Source organism: Tamandua tetradactyla, chromosome 6 (assembly GCF_023851605.1).
Source record: "Tamandua tetradactyla isolate mTamTet1 chromosome 6, mTamTet1.pri, whole genome shotgun sequence".
NCBI classification, from domain to species: Eukaryota; Metazoa; Chordata; class Mammalia; order Pilosa; family Myrmecophagidae; genus Tamandua; species Tamandua tetradactyla.
The window spans coordinates 181,954,344-181,971,358 of NC_135332.1; the positions used below are offsets into that span (position 1 = coordinate 181,954,344).

The 17,015-nt window shown below is 54.3% G+C and overlaps 1 protein-coding gene across 14 annotated transcripts in view; it reads right to left on the reverse strand.

Moving 5' to 3' along the window:
* Positions 1–6: 6 nt before the first annotated feature.
* The window catches only part of FAM135B (family with sequence similarity 135 member B), a 260,070-nt gene continuing 243,061 nt past the window's right edge, over positions 7–17,015 (reverse strand). For all 14 annotated transcript variants that reach the window (XM_077167760.1, XM_077167756.1, XM_077167759.1 and 11 more), the window contains 7 exons: positions 16,274–16,440; positions 13,586–13,677; positions 11,147–11,244; positions 9,963–10,114; positions 8,053–8,163; positions 6,869–6,982; positions 7–2,125 (listed from right to left, as the gene is read on the reverse strand). In XM_077167760.1, coding sequence (XP_077023875.1) covers positions 1,920–2,125; positions 6,869–6,982; positions 8,053–8,163; positions 9,963–10,114; positions 11,147–11,244; positions 13,586–13,677; positions 16,274–16,440 — 940 coding nt within the window. In that variant the 3' untranslated portion in view covers positions 7–1,919. The remainder of the gene's footprint in view (positions 2,126–6,868; positions 6,983–8,052; positions 8,164–9,962; positions 10,115–11,146; positions 11,245–13,585; positions 13,678–16,273; positions 16,441–17,015) is intronic.

The window sequence follows — 17,015 nt, forward strand, 5'->3', positions numbered from 1 at the left end:
CTCTTATTTACAATATAGAGATGTACTTACTAGACAATTACAACAGAAGCTCAGAGGCCAGAGGGGTTACCAAGACAGCAGAGCACCCCCTGGAAAGAGATGTGCCCCACAGCTGGGCACTTATTGCCGTAGCTTTCCCTACGTCCAGACAGCACGTGGAAGTTAAAAATGGCGTTGGGCTGTCTGCAAAGACGACCACGCTGATCGGCTCCGTGATGCTGGCTACAGGTCTCTCACATGACAAGGGATGACCAGTGTCGCTGGTGGGAATTGGAAACAAAAGGAAACGAGCTCCTTGGGGGGCAGGGCTCCTCAGGCGGCCACAGGGAAGATGCTATGAATGACTGCCCTGCGCGGGGCACAGGCTCTGGTCTAGGCGAGGGGACACAGCACATCCCCGGCCAGAGCGCGGGGACTCTGCTCACAGCCACAGCCTGCACCCAGCACGAACTCAAGAACCTGGAGGGTCACCCGGTGGGAGAGTGGCCAGAGGACTTGCGCAATCCGCGTGTGCTCAGACTAGGATACAGGGAGCGTGCAGAGCAGACGCTCAGGGAAACCCTAAATCCACCGGCAGAAACCTGCCTCTGGATAGCGTCTGACCTGCTCCTGCCTTGCTTTTCTTTCTGATTTTATTTTAAGGCCTGCCCGAGGATTCCGGAAGGCTGCCCTGTGTCAGCCACCCCAGCCGTCCTGGCACAGGGCAGCCCCATCTCTCTAGTCCCTTTAGCTCAGAATGTGCCTGAGCGCCAGGACATTTTCCACCCTTCCTCTCGGGTCTCTTGCCAGTAAAGGTGTAAGCTGAGTCCCGGATCTGGCTCTTGTTCTCTCCTCTGATCTCACCTCTGTTCCTGACTCTCTCAGTTTTGATCTATACTGACCATTCCTAGCCCTTTATTTTCCTAAGGCAGGGAGACATTTCGATTGAGAGATAACCAGCACCCTTCTTAGAGCCCCCTGAGGTTTCAATCCAGCAGTCCTCCATAGAGATGCTTTCTCCTTCCATGTAGAGGAGAAGCAGCTGGCCATGTCAATGGTTTTTATTTTTTTGCAGTTGCATCAAATGCTAACAGAGCATTTCTTTGGAAGTATATCAGCAGGAGCTTCACACGCGTCTGCATTAAGCTCAGTGCCCCCTTACACTACGTTCAGTTTTGAGTCCCCATTCCTACTGCAGACAGAGATGTGAGCAATCACAGAAACAACCTGCGACCAGGGCTCTGCATAGAGAAAGCCTGAGGAAGAAGGTGAAACAAAAGTGTTACCTATGATTATTTTTGTCCATAATAAACTTGAATTTAACAATACCAAAGTCCTCCTTACCTTAAATCACCCCTCCTCACTGCTCTTATGAAATAAAACTGGGATTTATGAAGCATTCCTTTTCCCTTGTTGAGAAACCACAAAGAGAGAGTGAAAATGGATATCGCATTGTCTTGAACAAGTGGCACATTTGAATCTATTAAGGATTATATTTACACAAATATGTTCCACTTCTGCACAGAGTTTAACCTGAGTTCTGAAATGCTTGTGTGCACTTGACTTAATCCAAAGGATGAAGCCGTGAGCTAGTGACATGTTGGAGAAATCTGGTTAAATTGGAGCATCCGTCCGTGAGCCCCTGATGGCACCCGCTGGCCTGGGCAGCCTCTCGGAGCACTCTGCCTCCCTCTTTGGTCACATCCCCTAGAGAGGAGAGCATCTTGCAGGCAGCTCCGCTAATCCGAGCCAGCTTGCTGTCTCTTCCCGTCGGCTCAGCTTTCCCGAGGGTCCTCGCACCCAGCCCCACCCGGCCGCCCCCCGTGGCGCCTGTCCTCGCACGTCCACACCCTGTGCCGGCCTCGGAGCACATCCCCACGGGGCGTACAGCTGGCTTTGCACAGCTCTGGCTAGTCCCCAAGGCCTGGTCCCCAAGGCTGCTACTTGAAGTAGTTGAGTCCGGCCACCAGGAAGAACTTCTCCAGGAAGAGCTCGGAGTCCAGCACGGCGATGTGGGCCGCTCGGCCAATGAGGGCGTTGGCAGTGCTGGGCAGCGCGTGGAACACGTTGTGTCGGATGAGCGTGCAGCCCTTGGCCTCGGCCAGAGGCGCCAGGAGGTTGTTGACCATCTCGGCATAAACCGGCCCTGCAGGAGGGAGGGGCACAGTTTCAGTGTGGAGGCCAGAGGAACGAAGGGAAAGCCTGGACACTGGCAAGTTCCTATTCCCGGGGCAGACCTCCTAAGCGGGTTTCCAAACTGCCTCTAATATTCATGAAACAAACAAGAAATGAAGCCGAAGTCCTGTTTGTCTAGGTACTTTGCAAAACTGTTGATGTTTGTGTGCACATGCTTGTGTGTGTGCGCGTGTGGGTGTGGACATACCAGGCTGTGCATGTATGCCTGCTGACGTTTGCACACGTGTGTGCCTGTGAGAGTGGTGTGCGGCAGGTGGGTGATATGTGGGCTCACTGCCCAAAACTGCACTCAGTGATGCTCCAACTTTAGTCCAAACCTGCAGACCTGGGTGCCAGAGCAGAGGTCCCCAGAGCCCTGGAGAAAGCTCCTCCCCATGGGGCCTGAAAACTAGGATGCGGCAGACACCTGCTCTCCAAACTGAAAAGCCCAAATGGATGGGCAACCAAACCCATGTCAAAGGAGAAGTGACTCAGCACACCTGGCGCTCGTTCATGCTGACTGCATCTCAAGCCTCAGAAAGGGAGACATGGAACAGAGAGGCGGGGGTGGGGAGGTGGGCTGGGGATGTGGAGGGTGTACCCCTGGCCTCCACCACCTGCCCCTGTGGGTGGGGGGCAGAGGTGACAAGCCCCCCTTTGGGTCTGGAGTCTCTGAGTCTGCTTTGCTGCTCCCCACCCGTGGAGCCCAGGCACAGGCAGCCTCCTTGGCAGCCCCTGGGCTGTGATGTGACCTGAAATTGTGGAGATGGGCTGGCGTCCCCACTGTGGGAGGCCGTGCTGCCATCTCCACTGGTCTCAGAGAGGAGATAGTGACCAGGCGACACCCCGGCACGGCCGAGCTGAGGCAGCCCCGGGGTCAGGAGGACGCACGTGAGGTGGGTGGGCTGGGCTCTGATCCCTGCAGAGGTGGGAGGTGGGGTCCCTGGGTGCATGCCTGAGAACAGAGCCCCAGACCACCTGGGGGCCTCCGAGCAGGGGCCAGGGAAGGAAGGGGCGTGCGGGGGGCACACAGGGTCCACCAAGTTCTGACTTGGGGTCCACCCAGGTGGAGACACACCTCGATGGAGAAACAGAAGTTGACGCACACACACACACACACACACACACACACCGTGTGCCTGCACACGTCCTGCAGCGTTTCACAACTGCACCCACCCGGGAGACCAGGGCGGGGGACAAACTTTGGGGGTGTTTTCGTCTTTCTAACGGAAAGTACAAACGGACTTTCCCACCTTAAAGCGACTCGCTCACGCTGCGGCACTGCAGCAGGTCTCGGAGCCGGGCAGTTCAACCGCACCCCTGCACCCCTGAGAAACAAACGCACCTGCCGCCGAGCCCAAGGGTAGCCCCCACCAGCCCCATGCGCTTTCCTTCTGCAAAACCATCACTGCAACATTTATATTGCACAGAAGTCTTCTGGAGGCATCCCAGGGCCGGGAAGGTTTCCTTGACTTTCTGGGGAGACACTAATGTGTGTGGTGGTGAGAAGCTTCCCGGGTGCCAAGTGCCAGGCCTGTCTGGAGTGCAGTGTGGCCCCGAGTCCACCCTGGGGGCCCCCCACACCTGTAGTGCCCTGGGGAGCCCCAGCAAGGCCTACAGCACCCCGCCTTGGGAAGACATGCGAGGTGGAGGAAGCTGAAAACATGAAGCTGAGATAACAGGGACTGGGTTGTGAAAACCTGTATCCTGGCCATGCTGACTGGGCTGCAAAGAAACTGGGGTGAAAATAAAGGCAGGACCCGCCCCAAGAGCACATGGATTTTAGAATACTAGTCACTGCAATAGGAGCAGATCCTGGAAGATCGTCACCCCATACCAATTTCAAGGATGGGGGACAGAAGCCAGCATCACAGGAATGGGGAAGTAAAGCACGCTGCAGGGACTGGGTAGAGACTGTGTGTCCTGTGAAATGATGCACATGAAAGCTGCATAATCGCAGAAACACTACGTGACCTTCCCCAATAAGTGGACATCGTCACCTCACCAATATGAAGATTTGCTAAAATTGTATAAGCAATAAAGACCAAAAGGTTATTAAAACAAACAAAGAAAAGAAAAGAAAAGAAAAGAAGCTGCTCAAAATGGAGTGATTTTCAAGCAGCTCACTTTTGCTGAGAAGTTATTTGGTGCCCCAGTCCCTCATGGCAACCCTCGGAAATGCATCACATAGATGCCAAACCCTTATTATCCTTTTCTCAAATAAAGTCCTGTTTTCATTTGGACTGACTTTCAGGGTGGGGGCAGATTTTGTAAATGAAAATGTACTAAATAATTTGGGGGACATGGAGAGAAAGAGTTGGCTGGGAAGCATTTTATTTCAAAATTTGAGAAATAGAAACATCTGTGTAGCTTTAAGGAAAAACAAAACAAAAGCAATAATGGCATACAAAGTCAGCTCCATATCAAACTCCCCTAGATGTTTACATGAGTCCATTAATTAAATCATACTTCTTTGATGCTCATTAAAAACTACAGAAAATATGATATTAGGAAAAGGAAGAGGCCACTATTTTCTTTCAGGTTGACTGCCAGGGTCATTACTCAGTTAAAGTCATACATGAGTATCCTTTGAAGAATAGCAAGTTTGGGGAAAAAGATATGAGCTCTTTAAAAATGGAGCAAAGAGTCACAAAAGGCTCATCTTAATCAACAACAACCCCAGGCTGTGTTTCAGGAAAAATGTCACAGAGGCAGGGAAGGTGGCAACTGGTCAGAGCCGGGGACGGATGGCCGGGGTTTAGGGCTCAGCTGCAGACGCTCCTGCTCTGTGTCTGCCCTGGTCTCAGTCTTCCCATCCGTGGCATGGGGACGGCAGCCCTCTCTGGGATGGGGTTTGCAAAGGTTAGATGAGATGGTGCAAGCAGAGGGCATGGTCTATCCTGGAGCCTGGTCCCTGACGCAGGACTTCACTAATCTAGAGACAGGGTCACCAAGGTCCTCCTGGAAAGGGCAGGCGGTGAATGTTCCGGGCTCCATCCTTGCCTGGAAGGGCCTGGGAACAGCCAGACACCCCAGAAAGGGGCGTGAGTGTGCTGCACCGAGACTTTATTCACACGCCCGGGGAGGATGAGCTTGGCTTGGGGCCATGGTTTGTTCACCCTCCTTAAGCCTTTACCACAGTTAAAACGTCACCCAAAATGCTGCTCTGTGGCAAGGAGAGGGGAGGGTAGGCGGGGAGGTAAGCAGGCGCCCACACAGGGGAGAAGGTTTGGGAGCGAACCGTCCAGACTGTGTTTTTTAAAATTCAAACTGAAAACCAGGTCACTGACTCTTGGATCTCAGTGTATAATAGAGTCCTGCAGACAACTGGAAAAATGGAAATGGCCAAAAAAGAAAAAGAAAAGCATGTATGTCAGAAAAGTGAAGATAAAAAAATTATTAGCAATTATCTTTAAACAAAATTGAAGCTCAGACATGAGAGAGGCACTGACACCCAAAGGGTCGAGATACAGCTGCTATCATCTATTTAGAAGACAAGATATCAAAAACTTTGCGAGTATTATTAATCACTGATAGTTTTCTTCTAAAGATACTGCTGCTAGGAATCTACTATAATGAGATCACAGAAATTTGTAAAAAATGTTTCCAGAAAGGTTTCCAACCCAACGTGATTTATTATTTTAAGAAACCTCCTGAAGCAACCTCTATGTGCAACAAGAGGAAAATTGGTTACTAAATTGTAGTATAACCACAATAAGGTAAATAGTCATTAAAATATATTTGTATTTGTGACATTTTATTGACATAGGAAGATGATTATGACACTACACTAAATCAAAAAGCAAGATACAAAATTGTAAATATGAAAGAAAAATAAAGAGGCTAGTAGTGTAAGAGGTAGAATCTCTTGAAGTAAGATCAGGTATGAGTACAGTTATTTTAAACAGCACCATCTTTTCCCCATGCTCTATAACTGAGCACTTTCAATCAGAAAAAATATTATTTTGTAATGTGCCTTAGGGTATTTTTCAGTACATGTACTGGATGGTGAAAAGCACAATATATTTTATGTGGCATAGTTAACTTTTAATACTGTTTCATCATATCCCTATAGGATTTCCTCTATTCTGGTAGAAGTTTTGAATACATCCACATACACATTAGCAACAAATCTCTGGACCTTTGACAGACTGTTTTTAAGGGCCTTAAAACACAACAAAAATACCATTTACTTAAAATCTCAAAGTGCCAGATAGAAGTAATTAATTTATCAAGGGAAGCCCTAAATGCCAGCATGTTTGCCTGTCTTGATCACCTGGAAGACTCCTATTCACCCGTTAAAACCCGACCCAGATGTCACCCCCGTGGATCCTTGTCTGGCTCTGCTCTTGGCCCTGTCCCACCTGTCCAGTGCCCTGGAGCACGGTGCACCTTGTACCCACTGACTCAGTGCTTTGTACACCTCGCTATCCACCCAGGCCACACCACCCAGGGAAGGCCTGCCTCCTTCTGGTCTATACCCCAGAATCGATTCTGGCACCCGACAGTTTCCCCAATCTAATAAGCACACAACTTTTCGTTGCACATCAGTTTATTCATCCCTCAAAATGAAGCTATGTTAACACTCAGCTCTGGGATTAAATACAGCCCTATGCTACCATTTTCCAAGAACCTCTAAGCATCCTACTCATTTTTATGACCTTCCTTTTACTTTTTAAATCAGAAAATCCTCACCAAAAGAAATGTGGCTTACCTGTGTGTCTGTCTTTGAGGGCAGTTTTACACATTTCGATCCTGGCTGAATGAAATGGCACATAGCGGTCTTGGGGAGAAGCGACCAGCACGACGTTTTTAAAATACTGCAGCCCTGTGACAAGAAGCTGGGTGGGTGCTTTTGACCCAGTAGTTCTGACTCACACGCTCTGGTGTGCACAAGGACCTAGGAAACACGCTATTTGTGTCTGGATCTGACGTGCAGGGGCAGCCGAGGGCAGGGGGGACAGTCCCTAGCTAAGGGTGGGCAGTGGGCGGAGGGGAGAGCTCACTGAGCCCGGGTCCCTGTGTCCTACAGGGAAGACCTTTTGGTTCCCTGCGGCAAGGGACGCTGTGCAGTCACGTGGAAGGCCCCAGGATGGATAAGCGACAATTAAGCAGTGAGTAAGCCTTCTGGGCTTCCTTAAGGAGCCCCTTGGGGGATGAATGTGGGAGTTCTGCTCTCCCCCGTGTCCTCTGCCCTCGGAAAGCAGCCCCGGGATGCCCCGTCCGCGGTGCCGCTGCCCACCCCGCTGCAGACGGGGTCTTGCACTTGGCCTAGGTGCGTGGCCTCCACACACAGGGACTCAGGACGGCAGCGGGTCCCTGGCCCGGCCGCTGGTCAGCAGCTCCCGGCCTGGGCCTAGGGGCCCCAACCAGGCACCTGCTGCCCAGGTGGTCGATTCCACAAACTTGGCTGGCCACCAGTCTAGGGTAGCGTGGGCTGAGGTGCGCCCCGAAGCCCAGCTGGCCTCCAGCCGACACCCTCGTAGGGGACACGCTGGACCACATGGGCAAGGGCGGCCCTGCAGGGCGGTGCAGTAGGACACGCACATGGTGGGACCTGGGGGAGGGGAGCGGCAGGGTGAGGGTCTCCAGGTGGAGCTTGGCACCTGGGTGGCTGGGGGGCCTGTGGCGAGGGGGCTGAGCTGTGCACGTGGGGCCTCCCGGGGCCTCCCATCCATGCGCACGGGGCCTCCCGGGGCCTCCCAGCCATGCGTGCGGGGCCTCCCGGGGCCTCCCAGCCATGCACGCGCGGCCTCCCGGGGCCTCCCAGCCATGCACACGCGGCCTCCCGGGGTCTCTGGGCCCCTGCAGCAGCACCTCCGGAGGCGGGGAAGACGGCAGTGGCATGGGTTGGGTTCCAGGCTGGCCATGGCTGGGCGCCGTGCACGGAGCACCCACCTGTCTTCTGGCTCAGCTGGTAGAGGAAACACTTGCGCAGATCTGCATTATCCCTGAAGGTCAGCTGCAAAAGGGACCCGGACTTCTTCAACTTCTGCATGAGCCACAGGCCTGGGGAGCCCCGAAAAAGAGGGGGGGAAGGATGAGTCAACTGTGGTTTTAAGGCAGACACATCAGCAAGCGATGGGCGGGTGGAGGAAAACACTGTCGGGTGGGGGCGGGTTGGCTGCCGCAGCCACGAAGACCCGTCTACACCTGCTCAGCCTCCCAGGCACTGAGCCTGGGCTGAGAGTCCTCAGCACAGGACCTCGGCCACCCCGAGGCACACTGAGGGTCCCAATGAGCAGGAATGCTTTGTCTGCATCATCCCTGACCGTGCCGATGCGACATCCCGAGAGGAAAACCAACGTGCCAGGGACCAGGGAACCCGAGGACACGCAGGCACCCGGAGAACATGCGGGCACCCAGAGGACACGCGGGCATCGGGAGGACACATGGGCACCGGGAGGACACACGGGTACCCGGAGGACACGCGGGCACCGGGAGGGCATGCGGGCACCGGGAGGACACGCGGGCACGGGGAGGGCACATGGGCACATATGCTGTCCCTGCAATACAAGTATGTGCACGTGAAGAGAGTAAAACGGACTCACACATGAAGAGATGTCCTAGAGAAGAAGAATTATTGGCAATGTCTTATTTTTAACTTTGTGATATTGAACCATTACTTCATAATTATGGAAAAATTACATGTGGGTGAAATCATATGTTTCTGCCCAAAGACAATGTCCTTGGCTTGAGGAAAGACGAGAAAAGGGCTCCGTTCGTGGTGTGTGAGCAGTCCAGATGCTAACCCGAAGCAAACCAGTCTCGTGTAGAAGGGACAGCAGGCCGCGGCCGGCGGGCAGCAGGACAGGGCTTCGGGCTGGGGGGAGCACACGGCCTCGCTGGGACGCAGGAGGGATGGCGGCCATGCGACAGGGGCGGCCTCATGTCGATACTTGGCCCACTGACCTCCTCCACTCAGGCCACTTCCTCGGTCAGCCCCCTCAGTGGCACCCACGTGTCCCAGGGTAGGCGAGCAGCCCCCAGCCCTGCAATTCCCTCCCAGCCCTGCGGCCCTCAGCCCCATATAATATTTACATTATTTCCATACATATTATTAGTTTATAATGTTTCTATTATATCCACACACACTAGTAACTTAAAATCTACGTATTTCTCATTTAATCCCCAATCCTATCACTCATGCACCCACTGCTCACACTCATAGGTGCGTATGTGTGCACACACACCTCTACACCCACACACATGCACGTACCTGGTCTGTGAGCCACATATACACGGCACACTCACACCCACATACCCTCATTTTATAGACAACCGAATTGAGGCTCAGGGGCAGTGAAGGACTTGGGCAGTGTCCCCTCATTGTCGGGGTCCCACCTCGGCCTCAGCTTCTCAGGCCTCCCCTCCAGGGGAGCCCCTCCCTGCCTGTGACCCACTGCGGGCCGAGGATGCTGGGGAGGGCCTTACCTATGCTGCCCTGTGCTGTTCAGGGCCTTACCTGTGCTGACCTGTGCTGTCCAGGGCCTTACCTGTGCTGACCTTTGCTGTCCAGGGCCTTACCTGTGCTGCACTGCACTGCCCAGGACCTCACCTGTGCTGACCTGTGCTGTCCAGGGCCTTACCTGTGCTGACCTGTGCTGCCCAGGGCCTCACCTGTGCTCACCAGAGCCTTACCTGTGCTGCCCAGGGCCTCACCTGTGCTGACCTGTGCTGCCCAGGGCCTCACCTGTGCTCACCTGAGCCTTACCTATGATGCCCAGGGCCTCACCTGTGCTGACCTGAGCTGCCCAGGGCCTCACCTGTGCTCACCAGAGCCTCACCTGTGGTCACCAGGGCCTTACCTGTGCTGACCAGGGTGCTGCTGCTGTACAGGGTCCCCAGGTGGGGCCCTGACAGGGACAGGAAGGTGTGCAGCTTGTTGAGGTAATACCGGAAGCGGGGCCGCGTCAGGACCGAGCGGACGATGATGGTGCCCAGCGAGTGGCCGATGAAGCTGCTCGGGACAGACACGGCTGGTGAGTGTACAGCGGGGACTCACTGCCGGCCGGGCTGTCGGGAGCCTCGGGGTCAGCTATCCCCCCACATGTAGGGGAGCTGGCTGGGAGAAAAGGGCCTTGATGCCCCTCGGCGGGTCTCCGTGGCACAGCTGGTGTGGAGGGTGGGCTCCGTGGCCAGCTTTGGCCATCTGCCACGCCCCTCGGCTGTCTCCCACGCCGACATCTGGGCTCTGCACTGCCCCACGCAGTCACAGGCCAGTCCCCGACCTCAGGGCTGAGGGCGCCCCAAGAGCCGGCCTGGCTGCCCCCCAACTTCCATCCCCGTGAACCCCTTGAGTGTCCCCCGAGCTGCGGCTCTCTCAGCACCTGTGTCTGGATGCCTCCCACAGCCCACCCAATCGTACTGCCGCTCATGGGTCCAAGGGTCCAACACCCTAAAAACCCAGGAGTTCTTTACGGAGCCCCTGGCATAGGAGAGGTGCGCCGCCCCCCTCTTCTGGCAGCAAACAACGGACAAAGGGAGGAGACGGACATCAGACTATGAAATCGCAGTGTCTCGGTGGCATCCCTTTATTTTTATCTAAACTCCGTAAGCCTCAGATTCCTCATCTGTGAAACGAGGAAATTTTTTTTTTATTTCTGAGGACTAAATGGGATGGTGTGTCAAGGTTTAGTACTGTGCAATATGTACAGAAGATGCAAGCTGTTTGCTATCCTCATCATTTAAATATTTAAAACAAGGGATGTGTTACAGTATAGAGGCAAATTTAGAACGGATTAAAAACGTCCTATTAGGTAATTTCTTCAGCTCTTTCACACATTATCTCGGTGCATGTCCCATTAACAGATGGAAACAGAACCTCAGTGACTTGGAAAGCTGCAAATTCTAAGGCTAATCTAGAATTTCCTTCAAGTCACAAATTAGCTTATCCTGGCCGTACACAGAAGGCCCCATTCCAAACGTGTATACAGCAAGCCCTCACAACGGCACCTCTGCCCCCCGCATTAATGGCCTGCGGTTCCCTTACCTAATTCGGGATATGGAGAGGCTGTACAACTGGATGTGCTGGATTATCTCGTCCAGTAGCCGATCCGTCATGGTATCGAAATCTGCAAATGTGTCCATCTGAAAGAGGAGGCGGAAGGGTCAGAGTGAGGGCAGGGCAGGGCCCGCTAGATGACCACTGCCTTCTCAGTGCCACAGTGCCTAAGCCGAAGTGACCCCACCTCAGGGGAAGGACCCACAGACTGAGATCCCCAGTTGGGGGTAGGGGGGTGATGGAAAACTAAAGGGAAAGGTGAGGAGGTGGAGAAACGGGGGGGAATGGAACACCTGCTGCAAAGCCCATGCTGGCACCTCCTGTGGCCCCAGTCCTGCCCTCTCTCCTCATGGGGTGGCCCCCGCCAGGTGCATGCAGCTGTGGGGTGTGGGAGCCAAGTTCCAGGCCTGCACCCCATGCCTGCCCCATGCCTGCTCTTCTAGACTGCGCCACGAGGCCGGGAGAAGGCGCTGACTTTCAGGAAGGACCACAAAGCCACCTGCCTGTGCAGGGACGGCCAAAGAACTCGGGCGCAGGAAGGGGAGCGCACCTACCTCACACCGTCGAACATCTAAGGGCAGGCACAGAGAAAACCCATCAGACTGGACGTGTAACCCCAAACACGGCACCTGGCGGGTGCCCCGGGCAGGCTATCTCCTGGGGGGCCGTCCTGCATGCACGGCTCCCCAGGCTCGCAGAGGTCTCGTGAGCCCCTTCTGGGGTAAGGGGGAGCCCGGGGGGGAGGAGAGGAGGGAGAGAGGACATGCTGCCACCTGCGCCCAATGGCTCAGAGGTACAAAACGATGCAGTTTCTCAACCTCCATGGGGCAGGGACGAACGTGTGCGGACAGCAGCTGCCCTACTTAGGCGCCCATCGCCTCAAGCCCACTGCTTCCCCTAGTCTCTGGAAGGGGTGACACAGCCTGCTCCTTGGGCGGTCTGAAAGATTAGGTAACAGATGGGCCGTGTCCCTAATATGGGCCCCGCCATCGTTAACCTCTAGCCTTTCCAAGCCTGCTTTCTCATCTGTGAAGTGCTAATTCAATTGAACACATAGATTATTAAATCAATGGAATGGTAACAAGGCCTGAGTTGACCATGATGAGAAATGACCCAGAAGTGAGAGGAGGTTCCAAAAAATCTATAATGCATCAAGAACTTCACAGTGAGGATGTTTACCAAGGAATACACCAAAAATCTACCTTCGTATGGGATTTACAGCTTTCATGAAGGAACCGCCAGTAAAGGAACACAACTGTTCTGGGTGACCAGTGTACTGAGTCCCTCCAGTTACGGGTCTCGTGTAAAGACCTGGTCTGAAGTCCCTTTGGTGTCCAGATTAGACCCAGCTGCAACGGGCCTGCCCCTGAGATGGATGTACACGAAGAGAAGGCTGCTTTCCTGCCCAGACTGTTCTTGCTGGGAACACTCAGCTTCCAGCAGAGAAAACCTCACATACACCCATCTGGCAGGGCTGGGCACAAGGTTCCTGCTTCTCCCCCCAATGTCCTGGGCAGCCAGTATCTCTTCCTCCCTCTTGACCTGACCAGATGGTACAGCTGGGTGTGTACTGGACTGTTGCCCTGGAGGGTGGCTGAGGTCCTCTCACCTAGGATGAACTGACTACGGGGCCCTGAGTAACTCTCGGAGCTTCTGTCTCTTCTTCTGTAAGAAGAGGATAGGAGGACTGCTGTGAACACTAAGTTACAGAGCAAGTACAGAGGACTCAGCAACAACAGAAGCTGCATAACCGCTTTTCCCTCCTCTTCCTCACAGGTTCACCTGTTGGCAATGTGCAGCACATGGCCTCAAACGAGAGGCCACAGAGCTGAGCAGTAATGGCACAGGAATGAGCAGCGCCGTCCACTGCCTGTTTGTTAGTTATTCTTAGTAAATCCCATTTCCAGTGCTCCCAGGACCCTCCAGCTACAAGCAGTTCCATGTCCCAGATGCTCATAGGGCCCATCCATCTCAAGTTCCACAGCGGGAACCGATACTCAACAACACCCTCTCCTAGTGGTCCTGGGGCCTCTCAACCGTCCCCTACATTGACCTCCACCAAGGCCCCAGGCTCCAGCTACGCTGAAGCGGCAGAGACCCCACACGTCCCCCGTCTGTAAAGGGGTCGTGGCCATGTCCCACCAGGCACATGACACAGCTTCCCCTAGGGCATGCCGGGGATGCCAGGTCCATCTACATTTCAGGCTGCCACCTGTGAGATCGGCAGCTCCAGTCAGCTCATGTGGCCCCACGTCTCACCCTCTCCTCACCTTCCCTCAGGAGCACACCCACCTCCTCTGCAGGCCGTGTTCTCTGGAGCATGCCCCTATGCCTCAGGGCAGGGCCCCCACCCACGTTTGTCCGCGAATGACCACGTTCCCTTGGCTCCTGTGCGCCATGCTTCAGGGAGAGGTGTCGTTGTCGTACCTGATTCTTTTCAGACATCAGGAAGTCCAGCTTTCCTCCAGGGAGCCCCAGTTCGATGAAAGTCTTTACGAGCCGGAGATCTGCGCTATTCCCTGCAGAAACCACAGAGCCCCAGCCCAGTCCACAGTTAGTCCAATACGAGCAGATGCACAGGGCTGCCCCTCCTCTCCTCCCACTGATCCCCCCTTTTATTGTTACTCTTATTACTATTGTAATCAACTGCTGAGTTTTCTGAAATAGTGAAAATATTGGTGAAGCGTCTCCATATATTTTTTTAGAACATTTTTCCTCTCCCATCTGTAGGAAGGGACAAGTAGAAGCGTTTGACCCGACCAGGTTCTTTTTTGCCTCCTTTAATTGACCGTGGCCTGAGTAAGAGGCGCATGCTGCAAGCTGTCCACAGACCCTGGGAATCTACTTAGAGCTGACGAGCGACAGGGGTCTCGGTGCACGCCCCGGTCAGAAACTGCTGTGTATTCCACAGCTTCTTCCGTCATGACTGAGAAAGCAAGTCTCAGGCTCAAAGCCTTTGGGCAACAGGACTTGCTGAATTTCAGAAAACATTTCATTTTCATTGGACTTATTTTCCAATCTCACCATTAGAGGGTGACAGAGCATCCTGGTATTTTATTCACAGCATAGGTGGTTGAAAGTTTCTCTTTTAAACAGATGTTCAAAACCACACTGATTTAAATAAAAATCCTGAAATTCCAGAACATCACAGATAGGGAAGGGAACGTATAGAGGCTGCACGTGCCGAGTCAAGCAGGGAGAAGGGTGCTCAGGGAAAGCAGAGGAGGCCCAGGAGAAGACAGGTGGGCGGGGCAGCCTGCACCCCTGCAAGGGGAGTGAACTGATGTAAAGGTAACAAGTGTGCGTGAAAGCAAAGAGCAGGGGCTCAAAACGCAGAGGGTCAGACCATACAGAGCTTTCCATGTTAAACGAGGAGCTGCTTTTATTTTCTGAGAGCCACAAAGAAAGCTTTCAGTAACCAGACGGCCAGACGAGGTCTGGGAGGATTGTGAGAAGACGCAAGCAGTGGCTGGATAAAGGGTCAGCTAGGAACAAGACAAGGTCCAGGATTCCAATCAGTTGGATTTGCCTCGGGGAACAAACCGTAGCTGTGGAAGGGGCGGACACAAACCAAACGACGAGGGGGCATCCAGGGACTGCGGGTGACCCCTTCCTTTAAAGGCAGGAAGCGCCTGCGTTCTGCGAACTCAGCCGATTCAGAGCAACGAAAACACTGCGACAGTGCGCGCAGGGACCCCAAGACAGGCTCGTGTTTGTAACGAAAAATAAAACCCTCGGCTCTCCAACCTGACAGCCTGGACTCGCCCTGGCTCGACCCTGCCGGCGGTGAGACCCAGCCGCGCTGCTCAGCCTGCCTCTCGCTCAGTTTCCCCATCTGCGGGCGAGGAGCGCGGCGGCGGCCGCTGCAGAGGCCGTGACGGTCGGCGATGCTAAGACTCCTTCAGCACCGAGAATGGGCCCGGCCCGTGAGCAGTGACACCCCGGTGCTGGCTGCCCCCCCCCGCCCCGCTCTCCCGCTCCTCCTCGTCCCCTCTCACTGCACCACCGCCACGGACCGCGCGTCCTCCATCGCCGCCCCCGCGCAGGGCAGGCAGAGCGCCCACCGCGACGAGCACAGCCGGGCGGAGAAGGGCACGCCACGGAAGCGCAGTGACCGCCACTCCCTGCCCCTCTGCCCTCACCCGCGGGACCGCGTAGACGGCCCCCCCTCTCCTTGGCTTTTCACCAACGCCCACACAGCGAGCACCGCGCGCCCACGAGAACTGGCTCCACATTCCAGTGTCAGATCAAGGCGAGGTAAGAGGAGCTCGAGAGCCAGAGCCGCAAAGACCCAGGCCCCAGCCTGGCTCCCTGCGGGCCCGCCGGCTCGGGAGGGCGCAGCTTCCCGCGTGGGGCGAGGGGCCGCGGGCGCGCCCCGCGTCCCACCTGATCACGTGGCGACAGCACCGGGGAGCGCGGCGCCCGCGGGACCTGAAGCTCTACCGGATCCGAGACACCTGAGAAGCGGATCAGCTCCCCCGGCGCCTCGGCAGCACCCGCAAACAGCTCTTCTGCAACGCTGGGCTCATAGGCCTGTGTTTTCTGATTTCCCTCAGCTGAGAAGTTTCCCAAATTAGGAGCCTGATGTCTGTAATCCCAGAACATGTTCCTGTGTCTGATGCTAAAAGGGGCCCCACACGCGAGTGGAGACTAAAACAGACAGCAAAGCAGCCTTGGGCTCTCGCTGGCAAGCCTACGTGTTCACTCTCCTGCATATCTCACCTTAGGGAACCATTCTACACAGCCATTCATTCCATGAATTAATGCAACTTGCTTAGCCGTGCATCACATTCATAATTTCATTCCATCCATCCATTCACTCCACCCCTCCTTTTATTTCATTAATACATTATTCCAATTTTTCCTTTCTTTATTTTTCATTTATTTATCTCACTCATTCTTTTATTAAACTCATTCATTCATATAATTCATTCATTCAACACATCCTTTGTGTTGAGAGATGTTTTCTTAGGTAGTGAGCCCACACCGTTTCCCTGTATCTGGCAGCATTACTGGCATTCCAGGGCAGCTAATGATACATGATCTACCTAATTTCCAGACGCTAGAACCCCCCCACTGGAGCACTTTGAGGGAGAAACTGTCAGAAGAACGTACCGTCCAGGCCATGGACACAGACCACCAGGTGAATCCCATCTTCCAAATTTTCTTCCTCTTCCTCTGGTGGGAAATATGGTATATCAGAAGCTAGTACAGTTAAGTCACTGTACAGAAATCCTTCAATCTTCAGTTCTTTTTTAAATTTTTCTTTGGCCTGATAAAAACTGGAGAATATACCAATTAATCACAAGCCGAACTGGGTATCCCGCACTGAATGAGAAATGAGTTGGGCTGGTGGAAGGGAGTGAGGAACTTGTGCAAGAGAAGGAGGCGCTGAGCAGCAGGGGCTGTGTCTGACCCCACAGGGGAGAAGTGGGGACTGAAGCTCCACTCTGAAGGCGGCAGAGAATCCCCAAGACAACCAAAAGCTCTACTGGTTTGGGTTCTGGGCTTCTGTGGTTCATGCACTGATTCAGAGACTGGACGACTGGACCCCTAAGTTCCATCCAGCCCTGGAGACCCAGGCAATGTTTGAAAAGGCCACCATGGACTGACCGTCCCTGCTTCTGCTGCACCCTTTCTCCACTCCCAGTCTCCAGAAACAACACAGGTCGTGCAATTTCCTGCCTAAACTCCATGGTTCGGCTTTGCATGGGGGCCTCTCTCTGAAGCGCCTTTCCCACCTGCCCAGGGCACCCTCTGCTGGTCCCTGAGAAGATGAAGCGGCCAGGAGACAGGCCGCCTGGTCAGAACCCAGCTCTGGCACCTCCCAGGCATAGGCAAACTAGGTATTCTGTCC